Genomic DNA, 27,841 nt, shown 5'->3' on the forward strand with positions numbered 1-27,841 from the left:
CTGCTCTGAGCTGCTAGCTCTACTTAAGTAACAGCCTGCAAGACTCACACAGCATGCACAACCATAAACAAACATGAGACAAGAAATATGGAAATGTCACTTGTCACAGATTACAGGACTTGCACACTTTGGAAACCAAGTCTCTGTTGCTCACTAACCTCTGCCTGTGCCAATGCTACTTCTGTGTTACTGGGGTCCTTGTACATCAGATAAAATGCTATTTGCCTCCAGTGGCAAACAGACAGGTATTTTTTTTCATTGTGGGAAGGCTAAAAGGGTGTTCTTTAACCTGAGTTAGGAAACTTAGGTGAAAATCAGAGAGAAAACAAGGGAATTTGTAGCTATATATGTGGTATCATGACAAGCTGCAGGCAAGGGAGTCCTCGGGTCTACTGCTGCTGCCACTGGATCCCACAAGTCACCCCCATGGAGGAACAGAGCAGGAGCAGTCGTTGCACAGTAGGGGTTGCTTCATCCTGCTGGGACTACTCACACATGTAAATCAAACATGCCAAGAGCTGCCCGTGGACAAGGCCTCAGTATGTATTTGGAGAGAAGGAACAAGGAAAAGAGACATGCGCTGCATTTCCTGCTGTATCTGAGAAGGTATTGCTTGAAAATATGCATGCATGGAGAAATGAGCACTTATAACAATGGCAAACATAAACTCTGCATTCCACACTCAGGCCTCTTATTGAATGCGTATTTCCTCCAGGGACTTCAGCTTGTGGCCCACACATAATATGTATCATATATTATATTCCGTACTTATTTGCTGTGCAGCTGCACAAATATCACACTTAGAAGAATATAGTTTAATCATTCAAAAACATAGTCTTTATGGAGTGATGAACAAACCATTCCTATTCCTTGCTTTTCAAACCAGCAATGTTGAAATGTCCAGCACAGATGTCTCATTTTCACTTCCAGATGTTTTCTACATTGGGTGGTAATATTCAGTAGTAGTTTTATTTGAAGAATTACTTTATATTAAGGCACGAAATACAAGAGGCCGTAGAGAAATATACAAGTGAATTAATTTAAAAGGCTATGAGATGTAATGACCGTATAGTACATGAGGAGGTTTTTAAAAATTTCTACAGTCATAGAAATGTTTTCTTGTTCCAAGGAACAGAATGTCATCATTTGATGATGAGACACAACCTAAAAGAAATTAATTAGAAAACATTTTGAAAAGACTGAACTGATTGCATACTCTAAGAATCCGTAATAGTTTTGCTCCCAAACCACATAATTTGTTTTAAAATTTATTCACAGCTTTTATTTCTAATGATGATTACAAGCACCATAAATGTCTCTCTCACTCCTTTCTTAACAAACAGCAAACCTGTCTTGAAATATACACTTCCACATGCACAAAGTTGAAGTTTAAAACTTCTGCTTACAGACCATTAAAACTAGTAAGCAAAATTCCTTCTGGAGACTGAAGGTAATATTTATTAAGCTTTATTACCTAGAGATGCAATCACAGATATTTCATCTCAGGGGAATTCTGGAGAAAGGTTCCACCATGGGGACAACCTCCCAAGCGCACACTGCTGCTGTGACATGGCAGCATTCTCACACCTCAACATTTCTTCTGCTGTCCTTCAGGAGTATGGCTCAGATATTATTTTTATTTAAAGACAGGATTTCATTTCCAGCATAGTCAAAAGACTCCTTTAAAATCCCATCTCAAGAGAGAAACGATGATGTTGACACTGACATAATTTTTTCAAGATCCATGTTTGCTTGTGTTTTCACCAAATTCCTGAATCATGCCATTATATATGAATTGGAGCTTATCCTCTTAAATTTATATAAAATAAATGTTTGTGGGGTTGTTTTGTTTTGTGGGGTTGTTGTTGTTGTTTTTTGGTTTTTTTTTTGGAGGTGGGGCACAGAAAAAGAAGAAGAAATGAAAGACACAAAACAGTCACTGAAAGCATCAAAATACACTGTGAACAAGTTTGGAAATTAAGCAAATTATTTTTTATTCACGAATATCAAGTAAGTGTAAATATTTGTGGCCTCCAAGCTTATGTTAAAATAGTAACATAAATTTCTTAGAACGTATCTAAGGTTCACAAAATTCACTGAAACAGCTCTAGCAAAATCTATGATCTTTGGAAAGAGACAGGAATGAATTTACTTAATAGATTAATTTGATCAGATCACTTATTGCTTCATAGGTCATTTAGATGTAATCCAATCAAACTGATTTGTTTCCCTTCACATTGACTCATACAGAGACACAATAAGAGGCATCCTGTTGGGATTTCCCATTGCATATCTTCCGAAAAAAAATGATTCTGCTACGGGTTCCTCCACCTCTTCTTCAGATAACTGGTAAATGCATGCAGGACTGCTTCTTGAAGTCTGTCGCTGTGTAATACCCACAAAGGGACGAACCGCAGGACACATGCCTTCAGAATAATCAAGCAAAAACAATACAAAAGCAAAGGGTTATAGAAACCTCTTGAAAGAAATTAACTGAGAGTTCAGAAAGGTCATAGAAAACAGTAAATGCAAAAGCTTTTATTTCATACTTTCAGTATGTACTTTTCTCTTAGAGTGAAATGTTTGTTACTCTCAGTTTTCAGCAATTTTTTTCTCTTCCCTACACTTTCATTTAATGCTCATCATTAACAGCTGCCATGTATAAATATTTATTCTATTTTGTTAGCTTGATGTCCTAAATAAATGATGTTTATATGATAGTGCAGTCTGTTTTTATGTCCTTCCCCTTCTCCACTAATAATTTTTGAATCTGGTGGCCAATTTCTGTAAAGGAGTATGGGTCTCAGAAATGTTCATAATAAGATCATGAAAACAGGCAGATGGAGAAAGGATAAAGACTAAGCAGATATAAAACTGAGTTCAGCTCAAGACACGAAAGTGCAGAAAGCCACACTGTGCTGATACCACTATGCTTTAACTGTGTATTCCTCCCTTTGTAGTTTACCAGTGCCATGTTAGCCTTAACAACCTTAACAAACTGTTTTTTGTTTGATGCCCAACCTTAAGTTCTCTGCAATCAGGCAAAAGAACCTGCTGAGCCCAGACAGCCTTGATTCAGCCTTTGAGACACATTTACATGCTACCAAATTCACTTACCAGCATTTCATGGGCTAAACATCCAAAAATCTCATCTCCAAAGGTGACATAATCCAGTGATTCACTAACAAACTCTTCCGCCGTCTTGGTAATAAGACCGGGTTTTTGGTACATCGTCATTGGAGTAGAAACACCATAAGGAGCCACTACCTAAAATAAGAAATCATAATAACAGTTTAATGTCCTCTAACGTTTACATAAGGCCATTCACTTTGAAGAATCCCAAAGCATCTTACAAATTATGGGTTCGTATGGTATTTGTATGGTATGGATTTGATGGGTGGACTGTTGGGTGGATAAGGAACTGGCTGGATGGTCACACCCAGAGAGTAATGGTCAACGGCATAATATCTAGATGGACACCAGTGACAAGTGGTGTCCCTCATGGGTCCGTATTGGGGCCAGTACTGTTTAATATCTTCATAAATGACACAGACAGGGAGACCAAGTGAACCTTCAGCAAGTTTGCGGATGAGACCAAGCTGAGTGGTGCAGTTGACATGCCTGAGGGACAAGGTGCCATCCAGAGGGACCTGGACAAGCTCAGGAAGTGAGCACAAGCAAAGCTCATGAGGTTCAACGAGGCCAAGTGCAAGGTCCTGCACCCAAGTCAGGGCAATCACAGGTATCAATATAGGCTGGGGGATTAAGGGATTGAGAGCAGCTCTGCTGAGAAGGACTTGGAGATACTAGTAGACAACAAGGAGGACACGAGCCAGCAATGTGCACTTGCAGTCCACAAGGCAAATCATATCCTGGGCTGCATCAAAAGCAGCTTGGCCAGCAGGTCGAGGGAGGTGATTCTGCCCCCTGCTCTGCTCTGGTGAGACCCCACCTGGAGTACTGTGTGCAGCTCTGGAGCCCTCAGTACAGGAGACACATGGACCTGTTGGAGAGGGGCCAGAGGAGGCCACAGAAACGATCAGAGGCTGGAACAGCTCTGCTGTGAGGACAGGCTGAGAGAGTTAGGGTTGTTCAGACTGGAGAAGAGAAGAGAGAGCTTATTGTGGCCTTACAGTACTTAAAAGGGGCCAATAAGAAAGATGGGGATGGACTTTTCAGCAGGGCCTGTTACAGCAAGACAAAGGGTGATGGTTTTAAACTAAGGAGGGGAGGCTCAGGCCAGACATGAGGAAGAAATTGTTTGCAATGAGGGTGGTCAAACACTGGCACAGGTTGCCCAGAGAGGCAGTAGATGCCCCATCCCTGAAGACGTTCAAGGCCAAGCTGGACAGGGCTCTGAGCAACCTGATCTAGTTGAAGATGTCCCTGCTCATTGCAGGAGGTTTGGACTAGATGAACTTTGAAGGTGCCTTCCACCCCAAACTATTTCATTATTCTATTGTTATAACAGATATTTGCAGTGGACTAAGGCAGCATGTGTAGTAAGTAATGGTACTAAGGAAAAAAGCTGCATACGAGGTGAAGACAAAGCTTTGACAGGGTCACCCAGGACTTCACCAAAGACAGCTACACTGTACAGATTTAGGCATCTCAGATTTTCTTGAAGGATTTGTTAAAATGAAGGCAAATATGGCAAGATGTAGCATCACCTGTATGATAATTCCCTTTTCCTTATACTCTGCTTGTAGTGCTTTCGAGAAAGTGCTTATAAAAGCCTGGAATAAAATTAAACAAAATAAAATTAGCATAGGAAAGTAAATACTTTCACATATGTTCACAAATATGTGCGAACAGGACTTCAGCAAAAATAGCCAAGCACCATACAACCTAAGGCATACTGCAGTGGTGGAAAACATAGAAACTAACTTTTCACTATGCAGTTTCTGCTGGTGCACAGGAATAATGGCAAGATTGACTCTTTATCTGCACCAGAACAGATGGAGCCTGGCATTGGCCCAAGCCAGAAATGAAACAAGTACTTCTGAGGAGCAGACAGAAAGCTTTGTCACATTTATGAAAATGCAAAGACATAATTACTGGACTCCCATTTATTTTAGCTATTGTTGCATGTGGCTCTCATCTCTGGCTGACACCTGCCCTCACAGCTCAAGGCTTACACTGTTGCTTTTCTTGCAATAAAAAGGGGTGTGAGATACAACTCATGCCTTCAGTCTATACCTATCAGCATAGCCTACAAACATGATTTTCAAAGTAATGCATTTGGGAATTTAGGTGGAATATGGGGAATTTGTAGCTTCAGCATTTAAGGTTTATGTAAGGTTTTCTCCACACCAGGAGTACATATATACTAACTTCTCTGTTTAAATGTTGAGTTTAAGATTGATTCTAGGGGTCAGATCTTTGAGAACTATTCAGAAACTTGACAACATTGAACCATCGTCCTGTAATTAGAAACAAAAAAGTCCTACTAAGGAGAAAAAAATGACAGCTATTCAAAGCCATCATTTGACAGGTCTTACAATTTAAGTAGCAATAGTATTGTGATATTGCATGAAACATCAGTGTGCTGACAAGTAAAATAGCCTCCATTCAGGGCAGTGCAAAAAACCAGTCCATTTAAAAAGAAATAAACATAAAAGATACCCAAAAATGAAAAAAGTCAAAGTAATACAAGCAACGTACCATATCACTTTGAAATAATGTTAACTAAACTTTTTTTAGGAACTAAAATTGTCTGGTTTCAGTGTAGTTCAGGTTTTGAGTAATAGGAATCTTAGGTTAAAAAGAGAAAAATGAAATGGAAAAATATATTTTCTTACCAAGAATAACTAGCTTTTTCTTACCAAGCTGATCTTCAGCCATGTTCAAGCAAATATTGCTGGTATTTTTCATGTGAAGCAAACCTGAGCTGAGCAAGTTGCTTCTGGAGTTTCAGCAAAAATCACTCACTCCTCATTTTTCTAAGCTCTGGGGTTTTAATTCAGAGCAAAATTTCAAGGTGAAACCTATGCAGACAAGCAACTCACCATGCACCTACCAGGAATTTTATTCTTGGTTCAATAAGCAAAATCTAGCACTTTCTTACATCTACAGTTTTGAGTAAACCAGCTAAGTCAGCCTGGTAAAAGTCATCACTTCCCAGAAGGAGGACAGATTGTGAGCACTGGTTTAATACTATTTAATCAAAGGCAAAAAAGTTCCAATAATCAGACATACCTTCAGCTGGATTTCATTTATATAGCTTCACTGATTCTTAGTTATCAGCTAGTGCTAATTTACATTACTTCATTATTTCAGTGGTGCAACACTGGTTTATGTCCTGAAAACATGGCCTTATATTGCTGACACAGTAAACACCTGATGGGGATTTCTTTATAAAGCAATGTGAAAGACTTACCTTAGAAGCTGAGTACATTGTGTATAATGGACAAGGGAAAGTACCCAGACCAGAGGATAGATTCAGAATAAGACCTTTCTGTCTGAAATGTAATTTAAAAATTTATATTCAATTTATGTTTGAGAGTATTAAAGTAAGAGCCTGCACAGAGGAAAACAACTTTTTTCCCCCACAAGCCATAGCTCTCCTATTATATTGCAGACTACAGTTTCAAAAAACTCAATTTTTACTGTCTAGTTAGGTTCAATTAAGTCTAAACTAGCTAGAAATAATGTCATAAATGGAATTAAATGCCTAGTGCAATCAGGACCACAGGAATATTGTACATGCTATTGTACATCTAACAGAGGAAAAATGCCATCAGAGGAAGGATTTTATGCTTCTAAGTAACTGGTAGGTCCCCTTTGCTCATTAGCCAGCACATTCTTTTTCCTGCTCCATGCATCTATTTTTCTAGCTTCCCCATTCACAAGTCTCTGTACAAATCACTAAAAACAATTCTTTCAGCAACAAGCAGAAAAGAAAAAAAAATACCTGATTTTGTTGCCAAAACAAAAAGCATTCACTGGCTTCTAAAATGCAGTAGTTAACAATGTTTTCTACAAATTCCATCTGAAGACCTTAACCTCTAGTTTAAGGGTCCCCATGACTAAAATACACTTTGTATTAAAAGGAGAAAAGGAATCTTTGATTGAATAGCTGAATTAATATCTCTGGTGTAGTCAGGGATTTCCAGAGCTTGAAAAGTATTATTCCAAGCACAGTTACCACTCTTAGAAGAATACAACCATATATTCAAATGCTGTTTCTTGCCTAATTAGACCCATCACATACCATTTTATTTCTGCAACACATACAGGTTTTTACTGGACAGAGATCTATATTTTATGTTTTCTGTCTTGTTTTAGAGTTGACTGGCAATTTGTGTCAGTTCCTATCATTCATTCACACAGCACTAAAAGCAACAGAAGAAATCATACTGATTGACATACAGAAAAGTACAGAAGTTAATAATGAAAAAACATAGCTACCACTGAATAAAGTGGAGGTAGTAGCTAAAAGCTATTGAAAGTTCTATAAAAAATGACTTTTACCTTGGCTCCATTTGTTTCAAAATTATTTTTGTCATCTGTAAGACAAGCGTGTTATGAATTATATCCATTCTCTCTCTTCCTGATTGCATTTTTCAACTCATCTTGTTTTATTCACAAGATTTTTCACTTGCTTAAGCCCCAGCCATATGTGTACAGAACAAATAGCTAAAATGTGGCACATTCGAAGTTTTGGAAAACATTTTAGAAATGCTAATGGTCTGCAAAGCATCTGAATTGTCAAAAATTCCAAAAGTTAGTCTTCTAAGCAGTGAGTGTTTTATGCTTATCCAAAGCTTTTCAACAGTATCTGAATTTCATTATTCTTCATTACTAAGTCATAACTGTAAGGAGAAAGTCAGCTTCACAATGCTTTTGCATTTTTGCCTCCAGCTCTACCTGGATCAGAAATAGCAGAAAATAATTAAACAACTTTTTAATTTTTTTTTTCTCCTATGAAAAAGAACTTTAGGATCACTTTTGATGCTAATTATTTAATAATTCTTTCTTATTTTAACAAAAGACTTAATCATGCTTGTGATCTTTAAAGTGAAATTAAATAAATGTTTCCATAAGAAATCTGCTTGTGTTTGTTGTATTTGAATCATATTATTCATAGTAAGCCTAAGTGCTTACTATCATACTATACATATCATACTATATACTATACATATCATACTCATACTATTATTTATAAAAACACACATAACACAGGAATCTTCTCAGGATAAGAGTATGATGTAGCTAGTAAAGGGGAGTAAAGAAAAGTAGTGCAAATGAATGATGCAGCTTAATTGATTCCTTGTAAATTCCCTATTTTCTCAGTAGTGTCATTGTGCACAAAAGGGTAGTAGGAATAGCGTGGGGTTCACAAGCTTCATTTTCAGAGAGAATGAGAGTGCAGGTGGGTCACATTAGCTTTGCTGAAAGGGAATTTCCAAGTAAAGTTGAAAATGTGGGAAAAGATCCTGCTTTTGCAGTGCTGAAAATCCTGCTGACATATGTGGGAGCCAGAAATACCTGGAGTGTGAACATCCCACTGCAAGCAGTGGTGAGCAGGATCCTAGCAGGAACAAAGGCAGGGAGAGGAAAAAATAAAAACAAAACCCAACAAAAAAAAACAACAAAAGAGATTTAAAGACAATTTGGACCCAACCATGAGGAATGGTGGTTAAGAGAATGATTTTTTCATTGTATTTTGAAGAAGGATGAATGTTCATGAAAGACTGAAAAGGGCAGGGTTGCAGCAGTGGCGAAAAGGAATCCCCGGGGCTCGGTGAAGCAGAGAGGTTGATTCTGAGGTATGTGTGAGGCTGGAAATTATAAAGGAAGAACCTTCTTGTATCCAGACTGAGAGGGTACAAATGTCTGCCTGTTTTTGCAAGACACACATATTTATATAGCATTCAGGTATTGCAGATATTTCTGTTTGTATAAATAGATTAAAACCCAGGAGCAGAAAGTTCACCAAGCTACTTTATGGAAGAATTTGTTTCAATTGACTGATATTACATGATTTATTATCTGAAGTCATTAGGTAGCATTACAAATTTGTGATGTAAAGTTTGCTAGCCAAAGAGGGAAAAAAAAAATCTGTTGATAATCTTCATGTCATATTTAGAAAGATATTAGCCAAGATTGAGATGAACTACAAAGCTTTTGTTCTGCTCTTATTCATGTTACCATGTTGCTTGCAAACAGCAATACAAATCTTAATCAGAGTTGGAAAGTATGAAAAACTAGCTGTTCATGTGTGGGAAGCAGCCAGCCAAAATCGGCACCAAGGGGTAACAACACAGAATCAGGAGTCAGGTCTTTAAGTTCTGTCCTGCATAGATACAGAAGTATTTTTGCAGAACAGAATTGTGTAAAAAAATGCAAGTACTGTACAAAAAGTCAAACTGCATATCTTCCTGTCTTGAAGATTTTGATTTTGAAACAAATCTTCATGTTTACAAAAACAAACATGGTTTTGCAAAATATTTCAGCTGCAGTGTGATGATGTGTCTCAATCAAACAACTGTGTTAAAACATTTCCATCCAGTTCTGATCAAAATATTTCATAGGCAGTAGAAACAGATGGGGTCCTTAAAGTAAGGCTGACATTCCTGCTTAAAACTACTACTTGCAAATAAATTGAATGAAAATACACAGGAAAGCTGGTTGGTTACTCTTGTGGTATTTTTCCAATAAAATACAGATGTAACATAGATGCGGGTGTGTCACATACCTTTGTAACAGAAATAATGTTGCAGTTGATGAGGTCCTGCAGGAAGCAAGAAAACAGTAAGTTCATAGTTAATTTTGCAGTTTGTAGCTGATCTAGGTAAAAGAGCTAGCAATTCCAACTGAAAAGCTTTCTAGCAAGTCATTTGCATTTGGAGCTGCTTTGCTTGCCCCCAGCTGTGGCTGACCGTGCCTGTGATGTGAGATGTGACAGAGGCAGGCTGGGCGGGCAGCAAACGCACTGCCCTGTAGAGATGTCCACCCCTGAACAGCATGCAAAAGCCATACCAGCAGCAGAGGTGACATCCTATGGCTGCAGCTCTGAGGGAAGCAGCCTGCTTGGGGACCTCCGATTTGTAATATATGGTGACACACAGACTAAATGGATCCCAAGACAGGTTCTGGCAAGTAATACATTCAGAAATTCTGTTCTTCTCATGGCTAATACCACAGAGGTAAACAACAATAAGGCAATGAAAAACTTGATCACACCCTTAATCCTGCCAAACTATTCTACATGTGTAAATTAATTCCCCCCCAAAAGTAAACTATGTTTAAATGAGTTTTATTTTTTCTTTCTTTTTTTTTTTTCTTTTTTCCCCCACATCCTTAAACAATGGTGTTCCAAGGAAAGTAAGTTTTAATAACCCTAACAAGAAGCCAACACTTCAGCTGTGGCTGTGACCAGGCTGGAGTAAGTGATGTTACTCGTGAGCCAGAGGAGCTGCTGATCTTTGCTACAACCGGGCCAGCTGTGCTCTCCCCTCTGTCACTGGGTGCTTGCTGCAGTTTAGCTAAAATCTACTGTTCTTTTTCTCTTGCAAGGTCTTCTAAGCATTAAAATCAAATAAAAATATTCTCCTTCTAAGCTCCATCATTTTTCCCAATCAACTGAACAGTTAAATACACACTGATGGTAGCAGAGGCAGAATCTGTCCCTTATTAAATGGACTTACAATTCCTCATTGTTATACTGGAAGTAGAAACTCACAGAGTAATCCTACCTCATCTACGTCTGGTCCATTAAGGAAACGGCACGGAAGAGGATTATGAAGCATTCCAACATTGTTAACTAATCAAAGGAAATATAATGATGAGAACCAAATCTACATGAAGTGCATAGTACAGCTAGTTAAACAAATGACGACTTCTTGAGACCCAAAAGCTTTTGAGATGTATGTGAACAGAAATGCTGTTTAGCATGAAGTCTTGTTCTCGCTGGAGTCGTTACTACTGATCAGTACTGACTGCGGGGAACATAAAAACAGTCTGTTGCTACAGTTTGGGGGTTCGTTTGTTTGTGTTTTGTTGTTGCTTCACTTGTTTCACTACTAAAAGGATGATTTTCTTTCAAAAAAAAAAGTCTTCCCCAAAAAACATGTTTTCATTGTTGCTACATGGATCATACCAATTAATGTTAGCCACAGGCTCATTTCAGATTGAATATAAGAATTTCACACAGCTGTAAAACAACAAATAGTGAAAATTAGTTCCTTGAGGCCAAACGGGGAAGAAGTCACCCCAGAAGCTGGATGTTGCTTATAAAGTGGCAAAAGAGGTTTTACAGTAACGAAGCCATTCTACAGAGAAACAGGAAGCCTTTGGAGAATCCTAATACACTTTTAAAACTTGTTCATGATAAGTAATGCTCAAATGCGTTAAGCAGCTGTATGCCTGGTTTTAACTGCTGGCAAACAAGTTGTCATGATACATCATTTATACAATTCCCTGTTTGATATATTGCAGCCATAAAAATACTCTTCAATTAACAGACCTTCATGACTCACCTAGAACACCAATATTCAAGCCTTGCAGACTTTTTTCAATGTTCTCGTATATCGAATTTGTAGTGAAATCAGCTTGTATAACCTTGACCTTTCGACCCGTAGCCTGCTCTGTAATTGAACAAACAAAAACACCAAAACCAAAACAAATAAACACCAATAACACAAAGAAAACAGAGATAGAGAGCTGTAATTAAGTAATGAGAGAAACAATCAGATGTCTCATTTAGTAATGTCCACTGCACAGTAAGCAATTGTTTCAACTTTCTTACTTTAAGAAATATTACAACACCAACAAAACACTTCCAATACCCAGTTGTTTTCAGGACCTGCCAAATTCAATGAAACTTCCCTCACAAAATCTAAACACCATTTGGTCCTTCATAAGAAAAAAGTCCAGAAATAAACACCAGACTTCTTCCCCTGGTTGTCATAATATTTATAAATGAACACTGCCACATTCCTTAGACAAGTGAATGTGGATGCCAGATCCTCTACATAAGCTCAATTTTGCAGAATAGTTTTGAAGTGTTTTAATTTTTAAGTTGAACATTTTAATAAGCAGAGTTTACCTTTTCATGTAGGAGGAGGGAAAAACAGAGCTTGATGTAATGCATTATTTTCTGCATTATTTTCGAACAGCTCCTCCCCTGTTTTAACATTTGCACTTCCATAGACTTATCCTTCCTCAGGATTCTGCAGGACTAAAAGGCATTTTAGGGAGGGTGTAGCTTAGATTTTACAAGGTCAATTTACACAGAAGGGAAAGGGAAATGTGTGTGATTTTTCCAGTGTCATTGCTATGCAGGAGTGGAGCCCAGCTGTACATTACCATTTTCTGAGCAGTTGATTTATTGCTGTTCATATTTTCAATGAAGTTTCATGATGAAAAGAGGTAAAGGCTCTTATTTACTCATTTTTAAAGGCAAGGTTCTCCTTTAAAGGGGCCCAGTAAGGTCTCTTCTAACTAGATGTTCACATTGTAAATTCTTGCTACTAAACCTGCTTTCAAGTTTTATGGGCAACCTGAAATCCAGATGAAGTTTGCTGAAAAAGCGACAGGCAAAGCTTGGAAATGTCAATAGGTGATCGGATTGCAGACTTGCTCAAGTGGGAGGAATTCAGGTGCACGTGGATGGCAGAAAGTCTGCTTTGGGTCCTGTCTGGGAAACTGTCTCTGCTTGCTTGGAGCCTGATTTTATCATGCAGGTGACAGAGAGTATCGCCTTGAACAGGAATCAGACTCGTTGATTTACACCCATAAATCTTGCTCCATCCCTTGGTGTACACATTCAGAACTTAGGAAAGGCCCTTACACCAGCTCCTGCAGGAGAGCAATGCTGGCAGAAAGCTGGCTCTGGGTCCAGCAAGTCTGGTTTGCAGCAAAACAGAGCCTCTGTTGAAGCATGAGAGAAATCTGTTGCCTCCTGATCACTTCTCCTTGTCCCTCCACATACTGCAAGTCTTGACCACCACACCATTTCTACTCAAGCAATGCAAGCCGTTTGACGGAACAGCCGATGCACTGACTCCAGATCTGAAACGCTGCATCTTGTGTGCTGTTTTAGAGGACATCTGTCTCCATGACAGAAGAAAGAAGGAAGGAGTGCCCTTTTTCCTGCCCTCTTTCCAAGCTGCGGTTGGGTGTATGAAAGGGATGAAACACTCTTTGAACCTTTAACCTATAAAAGCAACTCTAGTGGCAAATGACCCCCTCATGGTCCCAGGCTGGGGGAATGGTACAAGTATAAAGAAAAGGACATTGTGAGTGTAAATGCAGCGAGTGGGAAAGAACAGAGCAACAGCTGGAGCAGACACCTACAGTGACCTTCTGATTGAAGAGCTCTATAAACAAAACGAGATGGGTCTTAAAAAGTGTAGTGATGTTGTGGCCATCTTTCTTGCAGGCAATCAGAAGGGCAGCCAAAACTAGAGCAACATAAAAATGAGGATCAAACAAACCATTTGGACTTTCTCTGCATCCCCTTGTCTGTACAGAACTGTATGGCTGCAACCAGCACTGTCAGCCAACAAGCAAGTACTCCAGATGGATTTCCTCTGTCTCATTTAAGAAGAAAACAATATATTAAAAAACAATAAAACTATCATGCTGATAGTTGAATCATCCAGGATAGCTCTTCAGAAAATTATAACAATTCTGCAAAGGAGAAAGCCAAAAAATAATATCCAATGTTCTTATGTCTCTTCCTCCCTGTGACAAAGATTTATGACAGCCTTTGAAGACACAAGCCATTCCAACTCTTTTTAAAAGTCCTAAGCGTGCCAGAAGCAAAAAGCCTAGGTTTTCAAACAGCAGGACAGGTTATTGTCTTTTTTTTTAAATATAGAGAAAATTAATTTAAGGAAAATTAAAAGCTTGAACTGGGTTGTTTAATCCAATGTGTTATAAAATGTATCATTAAGAAGGATACATCTAACTCCTTCTGACCTCAGACCGCTTGGGAATCCCACTTGTCAGATAGGATAATGTGCTGCCTTTTGAAATTTACTGAGAAGGTAATAAATCAGGATGAAGCACAAAGTTGGTTAGGATGTGCAGTCTGCCAGAAACTCTCCCCTTCTGCTTAGAGAGTTATGAAGATTTTCTGAAAACCTGAGGTAGCAAAATGAATTCCTGAGTGACACAAGAACTGACCTTTGTAGAACGAGGAGACCCTTTTGAAGTACAACACCTAAATTTGAATATGAAGAGAGAAGTACTCAGGCTAAGATGCCGTTCTTATTCAGTGGAAATTTGCAGAAAGGAGAGTAAAATGAGAAGTTATTTTAACAACAGAAAGAGGTTATAAAAACATTTAAGATTAGGGAGGAATATTAAAAGTTCTGTTAGATTATAAAGTGCAAGTTGTGGCTACATTTTGAAAGAGTTTTGGAGAAAAGAATCTCCAAAGAAATATGAGATAGTTCAGCTTCAGAAATAGCAGGAAAATATAGGGGGAAAAAAATGAGAGTGAAATCAGAATGGCAAAAGGCGGTAGAAGATACCAGACAACACAAACTCAGAAAAAAAAAAAAAAAGATTGGTACCATAGCACTCAAGAAAACAGCCAAGGCTCTCAAGTGCTCTGCTCTGTTAGTGCATATTGGGAAAACAGTCCTGAGCACTAACACTTTATCTCAAGGGATGAGCAACACACAACAGGCATTTTTAAGAGCCTTTGAGGATAAAGGAAGGTTGTGCCAAGTGAGCTGGTTTATGCTGGTCAGTAATCTCAGCTTGTCAGCTGCTTAGCTCTTGGAGGAGGAAGGATGAGAGGCAGAGGACAAAGTACTGCGGATTAGAAACTGAACCTTGTAGCAGGGGGGACAGCTAAATGAACTAGCACCTTCACAGGTCGTAGTGGGAGCAAGGCATATTTGGTTCCTGATGATGTAGGGTTGTTGTTTTTTTTTTTTTATTTGCCGCTTTATTCTGTATTAACAGGAATAATTTCAGGAGGGAGAGGTGGATAAACTACATCCTGTGTCAGCAAGCCCAAATTCACTAACCACATGCTCAGACAGACTGAACTGGTGTTGCTGTATTTTCTACTGCTTTTTGAAGATCATCTTATCTTTCCTTAGATACAGATCTATTTATTCTTAAAACAAAACAAAACCAACCAACCAACCAACCAAACACATATACGCACAGTCTTAGAGAATTGGCTTTTTCTGTGTGTTTGGCATTAACAGCCAAATAGTACAGAACCTGGTCATATAAACAGACGCTAAGGTATAACTTCTCAGTCAGGACCTAGCTCTGCCTGTACAGCTTGCTTCAGAAATGTAGCAGAAGAAATAAAAGAGGAGTGCCATTAATAGCATTTCATCATTTCTAATCCCCTGGTTTTATGGTTTGATCGATGTTTCGCAATCACCATACTAATGTGTTAAATGAGCAGTATACCTGGGGTGAAGATCCTCTCTGTCTGCCCTCCACAAGACTTATTTTATCTTTTATCTCATTCTAAAAGAGCTTTCCGGTCAGAGTGGATTGAAATCAGGTTTTCGGTTCCAGTGCTTCTTTAGAGAAATATTTTGCTTACTGTGTATTTCTGCCTGCGCCAGCTCTGAGAGCTGCTCTCAGGCACAGCTGTGGCCCACAGGACGTGGAAAGCCAAACACTGAGATGTCTGAAATTACCCATAGTTCAGACTCTTTTAACTTACATTATTCACTATCTAAACTGAATGTGACAGCATGAAAAGGGACATAAGTCTTTCATTTATGGCAGCCAACTAACCAGAAAGAGATACATGGTGTAGCTGTAAAGAAAAAAGAAGAGCAATGTGTCCAGTCCTGCAACAAATTTACATAGCCTACAACAAATTTTTCTTTCTTTCTGTTAGTTCAGGGTAACAATAGCTGCTCACAGATAGACACCGCTTGTTTTAAGAGTTTAGAAAGAAAAAGTCAGTAAGAGTTAGAAAATTTAGAAAACAGCACATTCCTCCTGGTTAAGTTTCTGCTTAATTTTTGGTTTCCATTGTTTATTTTGCTCACATAACATCACAGTAAGTTTAACTTTTCTTCCTTCCCAACATCTTATTAGCTTAATTACAGTAAAGCCTAAGTCTGAAAACTGGAATCAGTGGAACATTTCCAAAGCTTTAACGTAAGCCCACATCCAGATCTCCCTGCTGATTTTAGTGGCCTCCAGGTCAGATACTTTATGCTTTTCATGACTGTATCTTCCTCTCTTTCCTTCTGTTTGTGCCATCTACTTGTTATGTTCTCATTTCTAACCTGACACCACAAATAACAGATGAGTCACTCCAGACTTCAGCCAAAACCCATTGAAAACAATGGAAAGATCTCACTGGGATTCGCCACCAGTTTCAGCAATCTTTGGGGAGGACTCTTTGGGCCCACAACCCAGCTGAACAAGGCACAGAAGCCTGACCAAGCTCCAGAGGTCACTTCATCCACCTCCCTGCACCCTGGCTGACGTGGATAGCACTGGTGCAGTCACTGAGGCTTCCTCACGTGTGAACAGTCACGGGTCACTTTTGCACAAGGTGCAGGAGCATTTGCAGAGTACATTATCTTGGCAGGACTTTTCAGGACACAGCAAGTCCTTCATTAGGTGGTGCTACACAACTCAGCACAGTGTGGCCTCAATTAGGAAGGTGGCAAGTGGACGACCTCATAATAAGTCATAGTGCAGAGGAATTTACACTATGTCATCTTTCCAGACCTCCACCACTTTTTTTTCTTTGCTTAGCTATGTTAGTGTCTGGAATCTTACTGATTCCATTCTTTGCTTCTGATTATAATTTACAATGCAAATAAACTACAAAAACTCTATGGCTTTTTTTTTCTTCAGGTTCCTATTATTGTAGTTCTTTAATATCTAGCTGCAAAGAAATGCCACAATGACACCAAAGCTGACCTAATTTCCACAGAAATCATTTTTGCATGGCTGTTTCCTTAGAAGGGGCTGGTTTAGGCCGTAGTCACATTGGCCCCACAGATATTAATAAAACTTGCTTATAGAAACTCTTCAGTGATTTGGTGCTTTCTGTCTGATACCCCTTGTTTCCTGAAGGAATATAAGTTTATCCTTGGGGAAAAAAAAGGGGGGGGGGGAAGGAAATTGGACAGAAAATTTCTGAGTCCAATCCTTCATTTTGGTAGCTGCAGGTTCAGAAGTTACAGACTTTTTCACACACTTCAAGTCTGCCACGTTCCTGCTCTTTCTGCAGGTATGTATCCTGGACCTGGTACTCTGCTGGAGCCTTGGAGTGACACATGCTTAACACAAGAACCTGTGAATCAAAGAATCTGATGAATAGAAACCATATAGAGGAAAAGAGACAGTGAGAAGAATAACCTCAATTACTGCAATCTTTAGAGTTAAGGGAGGATATAGACTCATTTGTTTCCTAAAGAAATCCTAACCTTCAATGTATTCAAACAAGCCATTCACTGAGGTAAATGCCTAATTTCCTTTATTTAACTGCTTTATTGAAAGCCAAATGTAACTCCAAAACCTTTTTAAAAACAAACTAACAAAAAAAATAAACAAGCTAAAAAACCCCAAGTACCTTGATTCATTTTTACACCTCCTTTGCTATGTTTCAAGAACTAGCCTAAAGGTAACCTTATTTTTCCTATGCACAAACTGTTTCACAGATTCCTCTGACAGCTCTAGTATTACATTCTCTTTGCCTGTATTTACAGATTTTAAGGATGAGTAAAGAACCCACATTCACTTTTTTAATCAAACCCATTGCACTGCTAGAATGATATAATGTATTTTTAAAGCAATCCATGAGTAGGAAGGTTCAATCAACACAGTAACACCAGAAATTATTTGTAGTAGAGGTGCAATATCTGGGCTATGTCTGTAGTAATATCTGGGGCCCTACCCTATTAGATACAGAACCACGGCAAGAGACCTCAAGGTCCATGTAAAGTCAGCCTGCCAAACATGAAGATATGTTTGAGACGAACACTTACCAACTTCAGAGGCTACTCTCTGCAGTTTTGCAAGCGTTCTGCTTATCATAACTATATTTAATCCACGTTTTGCCAGCTACAAGAGAGGAACATAGAAGTTGTTAGGAAACAGTAAGGTGGCAAGAATCTTTTATTTTTTTCCAGTTTTGCAACAAAGGCAGTCATGGAATTTTTTTTTAGGTTACTTTCATTCACCTCTCACCTGCCTGATGTGTAAACAATATATATTAAAACCAGGCCAAACGATAATCAGTCTTCTAATGGTCTTCCAAATCATCTCCTTCACTGTATAATCTTGGATCCTTACGAGAAAAATATACTGGACAATAATCAAACTCCAATAATATGAGTGAAAATAAATAAACTGAGTCTATTTCAAGTGAATTAAACTCTGCAAGGAGTGAAAGCATCATGACATTTCCCAGAAAGACATTTTTATTTCTACACGGATTTAGGAGGTCAAATATGTTGATGGATTCCTAGTCGTTTTACAACATCACCTTCTACTCTCATATTTTTTTATCCTGAAGAAGTAGATTAAGCATATTGAATGGAAAGCTCTAGAGTTTGAAAAGATTTGGACTTTATTTATATTTTTTATTAGAAAGAAAATCTGGTGCAGGTCGGATAGATACATTTTAACTGTTTTTTTTCCACTAGATGCAAACTGAAAAAAAAAAAAAAAAGGCAAAGTCCATGCATGAAAACTCAAAATACATTCACACAAACGTATATCCTCAAAGATGCTCGCAATAGTTGAAGTTTATAGCTGCAAACACTATTTAACACAGCAGTCCGTTTATAGTCAGTTCGGTATTACCATGTGCAGAACAAATGCAGAACAAATAGAGAATGGTTTTCTCCTGTTTTCCTAAGGTCTCCTGTTCCCATCAGTTAAAAAGTTTTAGGCAAAGCCTGAGAAAGAAACATAGCCCCAGCTTTTGAAACCAACTTATTAACAAGTGGAAGCTGAAAGGAGTTGTGTGCATAAAGGAGAGATAGAGCTGAATCTAGAAAAATGCCTGTGAGAGCAAAGAGAAAGAGACCTAAATTAGTCAGTACAAAAGATAAAGCCAATGTCATCAGAAAGTATCAGCTTTGCTTAGAAGAATAAACTAACCAGCAAAGGCCAAACACTGGAGACCCATCCATTTCCACAGCTGACTCCCTGCAACGCTTTCTCCTTAAGCCTGCTTGAGGGAAACAGTTTGTTCTGTTGGGCTCTTCTGAAATAATGCAGAGGAATGTCAAGGAATAAAGACCTTTGTTCAAAAATTCACTAGATCGAGAGTACAAGGGGCAGACCACCTATAAAATGCATCAGCCACAAACATTTGCATTTTCAGCACAAAGACCACGATCACAATTCTGTGCTTTCGGAGACCCTCTAGCATAATTGACTGGTGCTCCAAAGAGACCTGCACAGACTCATATGCTCAGGGGTTTCAAAAGCTTGTTTTAAGAGCTCCATTTGAAGTTCTCAGGAAGAAAACTCTAATTGCCTACATACTGGCAGATTTCCCTTTGTCCACAACGAGATTGACTCAAGCCGTTTCCAGTTGGAGGCATGGTCTCAGTTTCCATGGTCACTTGCTCCTTTCTGCCATTCAGGGTCTTTGGATGGGGATTATTTTATCTTCTGCACCTTCAGACTCGAGGCCAAATATCAGCTGCATCATATACAAAATAAAAACAAAGTTCTGCTTTGCTGGGCTTCTCAATATCATCTCAGATGTGTCTCTGTATTTTGTTTGGTAGAGAAATCCCTCCTAAAAAACAAGTTAAAAAGCATTCCTCTTGCTAAGATTGCATTGTATTCCACCTGAAAGCACATGTTTGTGGCCATCTTACAAAATTGTTAACCATCAGATGAGAGGACTCTCCTTTGCTGCCCTACACCAGACCAACCAGAAGTACAAGGCTGTAGCAGCCACTTCTCAGGACAAAAGGGGCTACACACCTGACTGTTCCTTTTTTTCTTCCTCATCCACATAGAAAATGTGCATCCTTTTCAGAAATACGTTTAATAGGACATTGTAACTACCATGAGATTCAAATGCAACCTCAAGCGAACAAAAGAACTGTGCTCAGAAAATAATCTCCTGGCCATCCACGGGAAAGCTTAAATCACTTAACACCACCACATTTCAAATAAACATAAATTTTAGTGTAGATGCCTTTAACACAAAGCATCTTCTGAACATACAAAGGCTTTGACGTTAGAGGACGGTATTTCCCCTCAATGTTAAGAATAAGCCCTGGTTCCCACCACTGTGTAACATGAAAGTGCTTGTGTTAGGAAATCCTGACTCCCAGTGGCAAAGGACTAAAATGCTGCTGAATATCAGTCTGATCTGTAAGATCATTACTACTGACTTGACCCATAACGAATCATGACAAATAAGCATTCAGAAATGGCTAATAATGAAGAAAGACCAAGCTGGACCTGCACTCTGGAATCTCACAAACTCATGGTTAAAAAGTTTAAATCTACGTTAAATTAGCATAAAGTCACCCTGCATGTTCTAGCATGGTTTTGCAGCTCAGGTGAGTTTTTCAACAATAAAGCTTCATGAAAGGTAAGACATAGGTTTTAAATCCAAACCATGCATGTATCTACTACAGTTATACTGACAAACTGGTTATATTCCACACGGATCATCTACGTAATAATCTAAAATCCTGAATAATGCTTTACAGAATCTGTAGCTGCCCACTGTAAATTTTTCTGTATTTAAAAGGGTGAATTTTTTTTCTCCAGGATTGTGTTGATATGGCCTCGGTGCTTCACCCCTTTTCTTTCCCTGCCTGGGTTTCAGACCTGCAAGGTCTCTATGATTAAAAACTTACAACCCTTTCTGGTCCAGCAGACCAGGGCTGAGACAATGAGGCAGAAAGATTCTGCAATCTTTCTGCTAGCTCTACACCTGTGCAACGCAAGCAGAATAGCAGTACTTCCGAGAATAATTCCAAGACCAAGTGGAGAAATTAGAATACATTTACAACTGGAGCAGGAAAACTCAGATCATATTTAGCTCCCATTATACTGCTGGTAATACTACTCACAATTTCAGGAAATGAAACAAAGCTTTAAGATTTGAGAAACTGCTGTATTAACAGATGAATGCAGTGCCTGTCTCAAAATGTTCTGCTAAAATATTGATCTAGCCACAAACACTGGCCTGACTTGTGAGAGAGTTATGAACAATAACAGAAATGGTGACCATGTGAGCCACCAACATCCTGCTCATGCCCTGACATCAGACGAGAAGTGTGCAGAGGCTAAAATATAAATCTCAGAGTGTGGCTTGGCCTCATCCATAAACCCAGTATGTTTGAGGTGCTACATCAGTAACAGATGCTAAAGCACATTTGTCGTTACTACATCAGAAAACCAGAACAAACAAGACTGCACCAATACTCAAAATGCTAATAGTTGAGTAGAGATGTGACAGACTACCAGCTCACAGTTGACTTGGTTTTGTTTCTTTTTATAAGTCTGGTGAGTCTAAACCCCATCAGCCCAGGAACTAATGGGCCAAATCTAACAGAAACCTGGCTTTTGGAGAGTAAGTATAGCAAACTACATTCAAAATCCCAGTGCCCAGACATCACAGCAGTCAGTTGAAAGGTCAGGGCCTTTATGCCTAAGAAGGCCTGTCCTTCAGCATCACCCTGATGCACTAGAATACAAACAGAGCCTTCATGGAAGCCTGGGCTTGATGTAGAAGAAAATGAGCTCAAGTTTGGTGTGTGCTTGCTTCTCAGTACAAGCTCAGTAAACTGAAGGGACAATAATTTGCTCCAAAAAGTCTGTGTCCTGGCATCAACAAAGTAGTGCCCTGAGACTTGACATCTGCCAAGCATTTCACACAGCCTCAGCCTACTCTTGACTTTGCAGAGACCTGTATCTAGCCATAAACCCTGCAAACAAGGGTGCTGCACCACTAAATATTGTAATTGTTGCTGTACCTCAGTCTGCTGGGTTTTACCCAATGAACCACCTACTGGGATTTCCACATAAAACTCCAAGCAGAGAAAGCCACATCACATTAGCCTTGTAAAACACAAGAACTACTCTCCTTAGTCTCCTGTACCACAATACTACCAACAAGTGTGGAACCCTTACACCAGCTGTTATCAGGCCACGCTTGAGCTTAGGATGTCAGAAATAAGTTAATCACTTGGTGTCAGAGCTCGAACTATAGAAGAACAGACACTGCGGCTATCAAACAAGGCTTGCCTTCACACCAGCCCATAACACGAGAAGAACCTATGCCAGAATAACATCAGAGAATTTTGTACCCTGACATCAGACCAGCAAGACAGCAGTCCTGAGCCAGAAACTCCAAAGGCACACAGATATTAAAACAGCAGGGCCAGATTTCTTTATCCACAAGCCACACACAAGTGTGTGCTTCGACCTCAGCCAGCAAGATGACATGCCAAACTATGAGCTCATGTGGTGTGGGCTTGGGATCTCACCCACTGAGCAGTAGCTGAGCACAGCTTCAATCAAAGAGACCACCTGGGGAGGAAGGTACATCTCAGCATGGATAAAGATGGCTCACAGTCATCCTGTAAAAGCCAAAAATAATGAACAAATGTTCTACAAAATCTAGCTAGTTTCAGCCAAGTTTAAAAAAAAAAAATTAAAAAAAAAACCACACAGTAGTTGTGGTTGTTTTTCTTTCCTCATGGAATAAAGCATCCATTTGCATGCTATAGCTGGCCTTTTGAATAGGACTTACTCTTGCATAACCCATATAGTACAAAGGAAGCAGAACAATGACAGAGGCTCTGATCTAGACATTCACAGGTTCCTGCAGCCTTCACATGGCTAAAATATCACCAGGTGCTCATGCACGAAGTTATTTCAGCAAGCTGCATGTGCAGTGACTTCACCCAGAGCCATGGTGTTAAACAAATGTTTAAACATTTCTGACGATTCCTCTCCCCGTTTCACTTTCATCCCATTCATCAGAGCCTTCCCATTTGCTCAACACTAGAGAAATTCAGTGAGCAGACAGAAGGTAATGTCTTCCCATCCCTCTCACGGGAGAGCTTGTGATCTTTACCACAACTATGCCAAATGTTAAACTATAATACCTGGTATTTGTCTCTGCACTTCCTACATTCAATGTGCTTTCAAAAGTAGTTATTGTACTGCCATTCCCAGTAATTAAAATACTGAGGTTGGTGCTTAACAAGCACATACACTTACACATAAACTTAAAAAGACCAGCTTAAAAATCCTGTAAATTAATTCAAAAGTCATCTCATTTTCCTTTCATGTGAGATATATTTTGTAACTTATGAGCTGAAGGCACCACATCCAAACTCTTCCATATTACAGGGTGATGATTTTCACCTGGTCACCTCAACTCTGAGGACAACTCACATTTCACCGATATTTAGCTTCTAGAAAGGGAGCCAGTTTTGGATAAATACACCAATGAGAAAATTTAATGTTCAGTCACTATCACTAACAGCAAGGCTGGTACAAGACACTACAAGGCCACTCTGCCTTTGCTGTTGATTATCATGGGTCAATAGAAAGGGATTGCTCTAGTAACTGCACAGCAGCAGCTACAGGGACAGCACAGAGCTCCTTTATTCTCCTGCAGCTTCTTAAGAGTTACCAATTCTTAATTAAACCATTAAGTTTCCTTATAATTTCCATAACTTGTAGTTTATATTAATTCACACAGATTTCTCCTTTATTTGTTGTTTTAGATATATCTTTCAAAATGTGTTTGCAAGTGTAAAGGCTGTAAAATTACATTTTGTATGTTGATACTGGACCAATCCACTGAAAGTCAAAAAACAGATTAGATAAGAAACTGGGAAAAAAATAGGACAATTTAAGAGACTTCCTACCCTGGACAGTCAATGTAAAATCTTTTGCATTACTCATTTCCTTGGTTTGAGGAGACCACTGAGGCATGAACAACTTTCCTGTGAAATGCAGCACCAGTTTTCTTTCAGAACTTGGTTAATGCTATTGTGCACATACAGAGGAATATGTTTGTCACAATGGCTTTAAATCCTAGAATATTTTACTAACTTGCAGAGGCTGATGAAGGGGTAGCAACTGGCATTTTGTTAAAATAAATTTAAGGGTAAGTAACCTGTCTTACCTCAAAGGAATACGCTTTCCCAAGACCATCTCCTGCTCCTGTGACCACTAGAGAAAGAGAATAAGGATTACATTTGGAAGTCTGCTTTAGCTTGCTCTTTCTTCAATTTTTTAATCTTCATCATCTGTGTTTCTTGAACATTCCAGCCTAAATGCTTCTTCTGAAACACAGAATCAATCCTTTTTAAAAAGTATTTCATTGTGACCTTTTCATCTCTCTGTTACTTCATTTAGCATTTTTGTCTTCAAAGCAAACCCCTCCCTACAGTAACCCATCTGATGCAGTAGATAGTTATTACTCTCATTTTCAGTGGAATCAACAACAAGCACAAGGTCAATTGCCTAGAAGGTCTTAGAATTTTCTTCCATATAATTTTTTACAGATTCTGTTTTGCAAGTTTTTCCCTTATATGCTGGTGGCAGAAGGGTCGGAGATAAGAACGAACCGGTGACCAAAGTTGACAGAATGCTTTCTCACACAAGAAATCTGTAAGAAAATATCACAAACTTACCACCATCTATAAAATGCTCTTCTTCAAGAGCTGCCCTACACAATTTACCTTTGGATTTAGTGTTACTAGGAAAGTAAACAAGCTTCAGCACTTGTGAAGCACCCTGAACTTCAAATGTTACGCAAAAAAACCCAAAAAAACAAAAAAACAAAGAGAAACAAAATCTTTATTACCTTAGAAATAAAGAAGAAAAAAAGATAGAAAGCACCCAAGCAATTCCAAGGTAAAGATGGTAAGTTTTTGGAGCAAAATGAAAATTAGTCAACATCTAAAAAGTGTGGATTAAGGAGTTCTAAATTGCAAGAGACACAGGGAGAGTGAGGGAATTTTGAAACGTTAGGTTTGTTGCCCACAGAAGAGCAATTACTCTCTTATTTCACAAAGAGACCCCTCAGTGAAGCAGCAGTAGATCTTTAGCTTTCCAGCAGACCTGCAGATGAAAAAAAGCAAGTGCCTTTTTGGAAACAAGCTTACAAATGCCAACTTTAATTCTCATGATTCTCAGGATCTCAAGTGCCACTTGATACAGCAGGTCATCCAACCCTTGTGAATTTTACTGGGCTCAGAAGACTTTATAAAAAGGACAGAGCATAAAAGGTCCAATAAAAGAAACAAGTCTCCCAACCTTCAGTGGAAACAAGAATTTTACACAGAAACTTCCACAGGAGGCTCCACACCTCATGCACAGAATGGAGGTCCTTGCCTCACTTAAATTGAGATCTATCACGTACTTCAGAAGCAGCTGGTATTCAGGCAGGTCTTCTGCACAGGGGTGGATTTAATTTATTAATCCACTGTGAGATGTGCTTATCAAACACATATACAATCCAGTCACATCCAAGTCTCTAACGTGGGGGAAAGAAACAAAACCCAAGTATACTGTTTGGGTGATTTCTTAATGAGATGCCACCATCAGTGAGATCTGTAGCCCAGGAACTCAGAAGCTGTAGAACCTGATCACCCTTGCTTCATACTGATAACATAACAAGCTTAAGAAAAACATTAGTGAAGGAAGAAGAGGTGTTTATTAAACATTTCTGTTTTTTTACAAGAATGCATAGCATCTTTTAAAAAGTACTGCCAAGTTGCAGCCTTTGAAGTTTTTAGGCTAGATTAGATTTGCCTCATTAACGATATCATTAAGGATAGGTCACCAATTTGGAAAAAACACACTGGAGCAACGTTATCAGGAACAAAGAAAAGTTGCTTTGAAGAGGGGAGACCATATGCTGAACATAAACTAGTTGCTTCACATAACAGGAAACTGAGGATATAGGCAACACTATTAAAACTAAAGCATTTGCAGTAGAGAAGAAACATCAGAAGTGGGAATGGGGAGAGAATCCACATCTAGACATCAGGGGCAAAAGCTGTTACCCGGCTATTTTTCTATTCTCCCCAAGTATGCAAAACCTTCAGGCTCATAAACCTGAAGTTACTAGGAGAAAACACAAAGAAATTAAGCAAACCACACTTAGTGGAAATTGTAGAGATAGGGTAAGGAAATGCAAAGAAAACCTCTCCCAATTAGTAACGTGACCACCCACCACCACTCAGCTACAAGAAGAAGGTGAAAAAGTTTCCATTACCTGCCCATTCTCCCAGCGATGGAAAGAAAGTCTGAGGCAAAGCACTCCAGATATATGAGAAAATATATTTCATAAATCTGATGCATTTTACCAGAGCATAGAAACAGATCAGACCCCCAGTAAGAGTGAGCAGCTCATGCTGGAACGCTTCCATGGCGAGAGAACGCTGCACGCTAGTGTGAATCAGTCGCTCTCTCCCTGGGAAATGCCTCTTTCCAGCGCTCTGCTTGTCTCTGAGCACTGGCAGAGAACTGAGAAGTCTAATCATATCACGTGGTTTTCTTTTTCCAAGGAACATCCAGGGCTTAGATTAGAATAACGTCTCTACATTACACCCAGATTTGTAAACTACTGAAAAAATCCAAGCTGAACAATGATTTCTGGTGTTCGCTTCAGAGGAAGGGTTTCACTCCTTTTCTGGAAACTACCCAAGAACAAAAAGAAAAAAAAAATATTGTTATTGTCATTGTTTAGGATTCATAGAGACTGAAGATGTGTCTAAACCAAAACCCTGGATAAGAATACTCCAGACCTTGGGGATAAACACACATCAACACTACTTCTTAGAGCAAAGAGTTAAAACTCTAGCCCAGACATTTCCAGGGCAAGTTCATGCTGAAATTCTGCACAGACCAGAAAAACAATTTGTCTACCAATTTGAAGGAAAAAATAATTAAAGGTTACTAGAATCACCTAATTCTTTCTATACAGACAAAACAATATTATACAACTTTTCACAGAGCTTTCCATAAAGAGGTTAGTATCATTATGCCTCTTTCACAAATGGTGCAATTATGGCATGAACAAGTACGGTAACATATTGATGAGGGAACAGGACTTTGAGCTTTTCTGAACAAAGAATGTTTGAACTAGTATTAAAGTTGAGGACATGGATCAAAACCTTAAGGGGAAAAATGCTTACAAAAACAGCATCTCACTGCAAGTCAGAGATTAAACCAATTAAACTCAGACTTCAAGTGATTAAAAAAAATTCACAGAATCACAGAATGTTAGGGATTGGAAGGGACCTCAAAAGATCATCTAGTCCAATCCCCTGCCAGAGAAAGAACACCTAGATGAGGCTACACAGGAATGTGTCCAGGCGGGTTTTAAATGTCTTCAGATTAGGAGACTCCACAACCTCCCTGGGCAGCCTGTTCCAGTGTTCTGTCATCCTCACTGTGAAGAAGTTTCTTCTCAAATTTAAGTGGAACCTCCTGTGTTCCAGTTTGCACCCATTACTCCTTGTCTTACCATTGGTTGTCACCGAGAAGAGCCTGGCTCCATCCTCGTGACACTCACCCTTTACATATTTATAAACATTAATGAGGTCACCCCTCAGTCTCCTCCAAGCTAAAGAGACCCAGCTCCCTCAGCCTTTCTTCATAAGGGAGATGCTCCACTCCCTTAATCATCTTTGTTGCCCTGTGCTGGACTCTCTCCAGCACTTCCCTGTAATTCTTGAACTGAAGAGCCCAGAACTGGACACAATATTCCAGGTGTGGTCTCACCAGGGCAGAGTAGAGGGGAAGGAGAGCCTCTTTTGACCTACTAACCACCCCCCTTCTAATACACCCCAGGATGCCATTGGCCTTCCTGGCCACAAGGGCACAGTGCTGGCTCATGGTCATCCTGCTGTCCACCAGGACCCCCAGG

The 27,841-nt window shown here is 39.2% G+C and overlaps 1 protein-coding gene across 1 annotated transcript; it reads right to left on the minus strand.

Annotated features, from left to right (window-relative positions):
* Window positions 1-1,969: 1,969 nt before the first annotated feature.
* Window positions 1,970-26,483, minus strand: HSD17B3 (hydroxysteroid 17-beta dehydrogenase 3). The gene is made up of 11 exons (XM_065860732.2): window positions 26,186-26,483; window positions 24,086-24,132; window positions 17,946-18,021; window positions 11,484-11,591; window positions 10,701-10,768; window positions 9,701-9,736; window positions 7,474-7,508; window positions 6,380-6,461; window positions 4,671-4,736; window positions 3,118-3,267; window positions 1,970-2,426 (listed from the first exon to the last, which is right to left on the minus strand). Exons 1-11 carry the CDS (start codon window positions 26,481-26,483, stop codon window positions 2,316-2,318), a joined length of 1,077 nt encoding a protein of 358 aa, XP_065716804.1. The 3' UTR covers window positions 1,970-2,315.
* Between the last annotated feature and the right edge of the window lie 1,358 nt (window positions 26,484-27,841).

This window comes from Patagioenas fasciata, chromosome Z (assembly GCF_037038585.1).
Source record: "Patagioenas fasciata isolate bPatFas1 chromosome Z, bPatFas1.hap1, whole genome shotgun sequence".
Lineage (NCBI taxonomy): Eukaryota > Metazoa > Chordata > Aves > Columbiformes > Columbidae > Patagioenas > Patagioenas fasciata.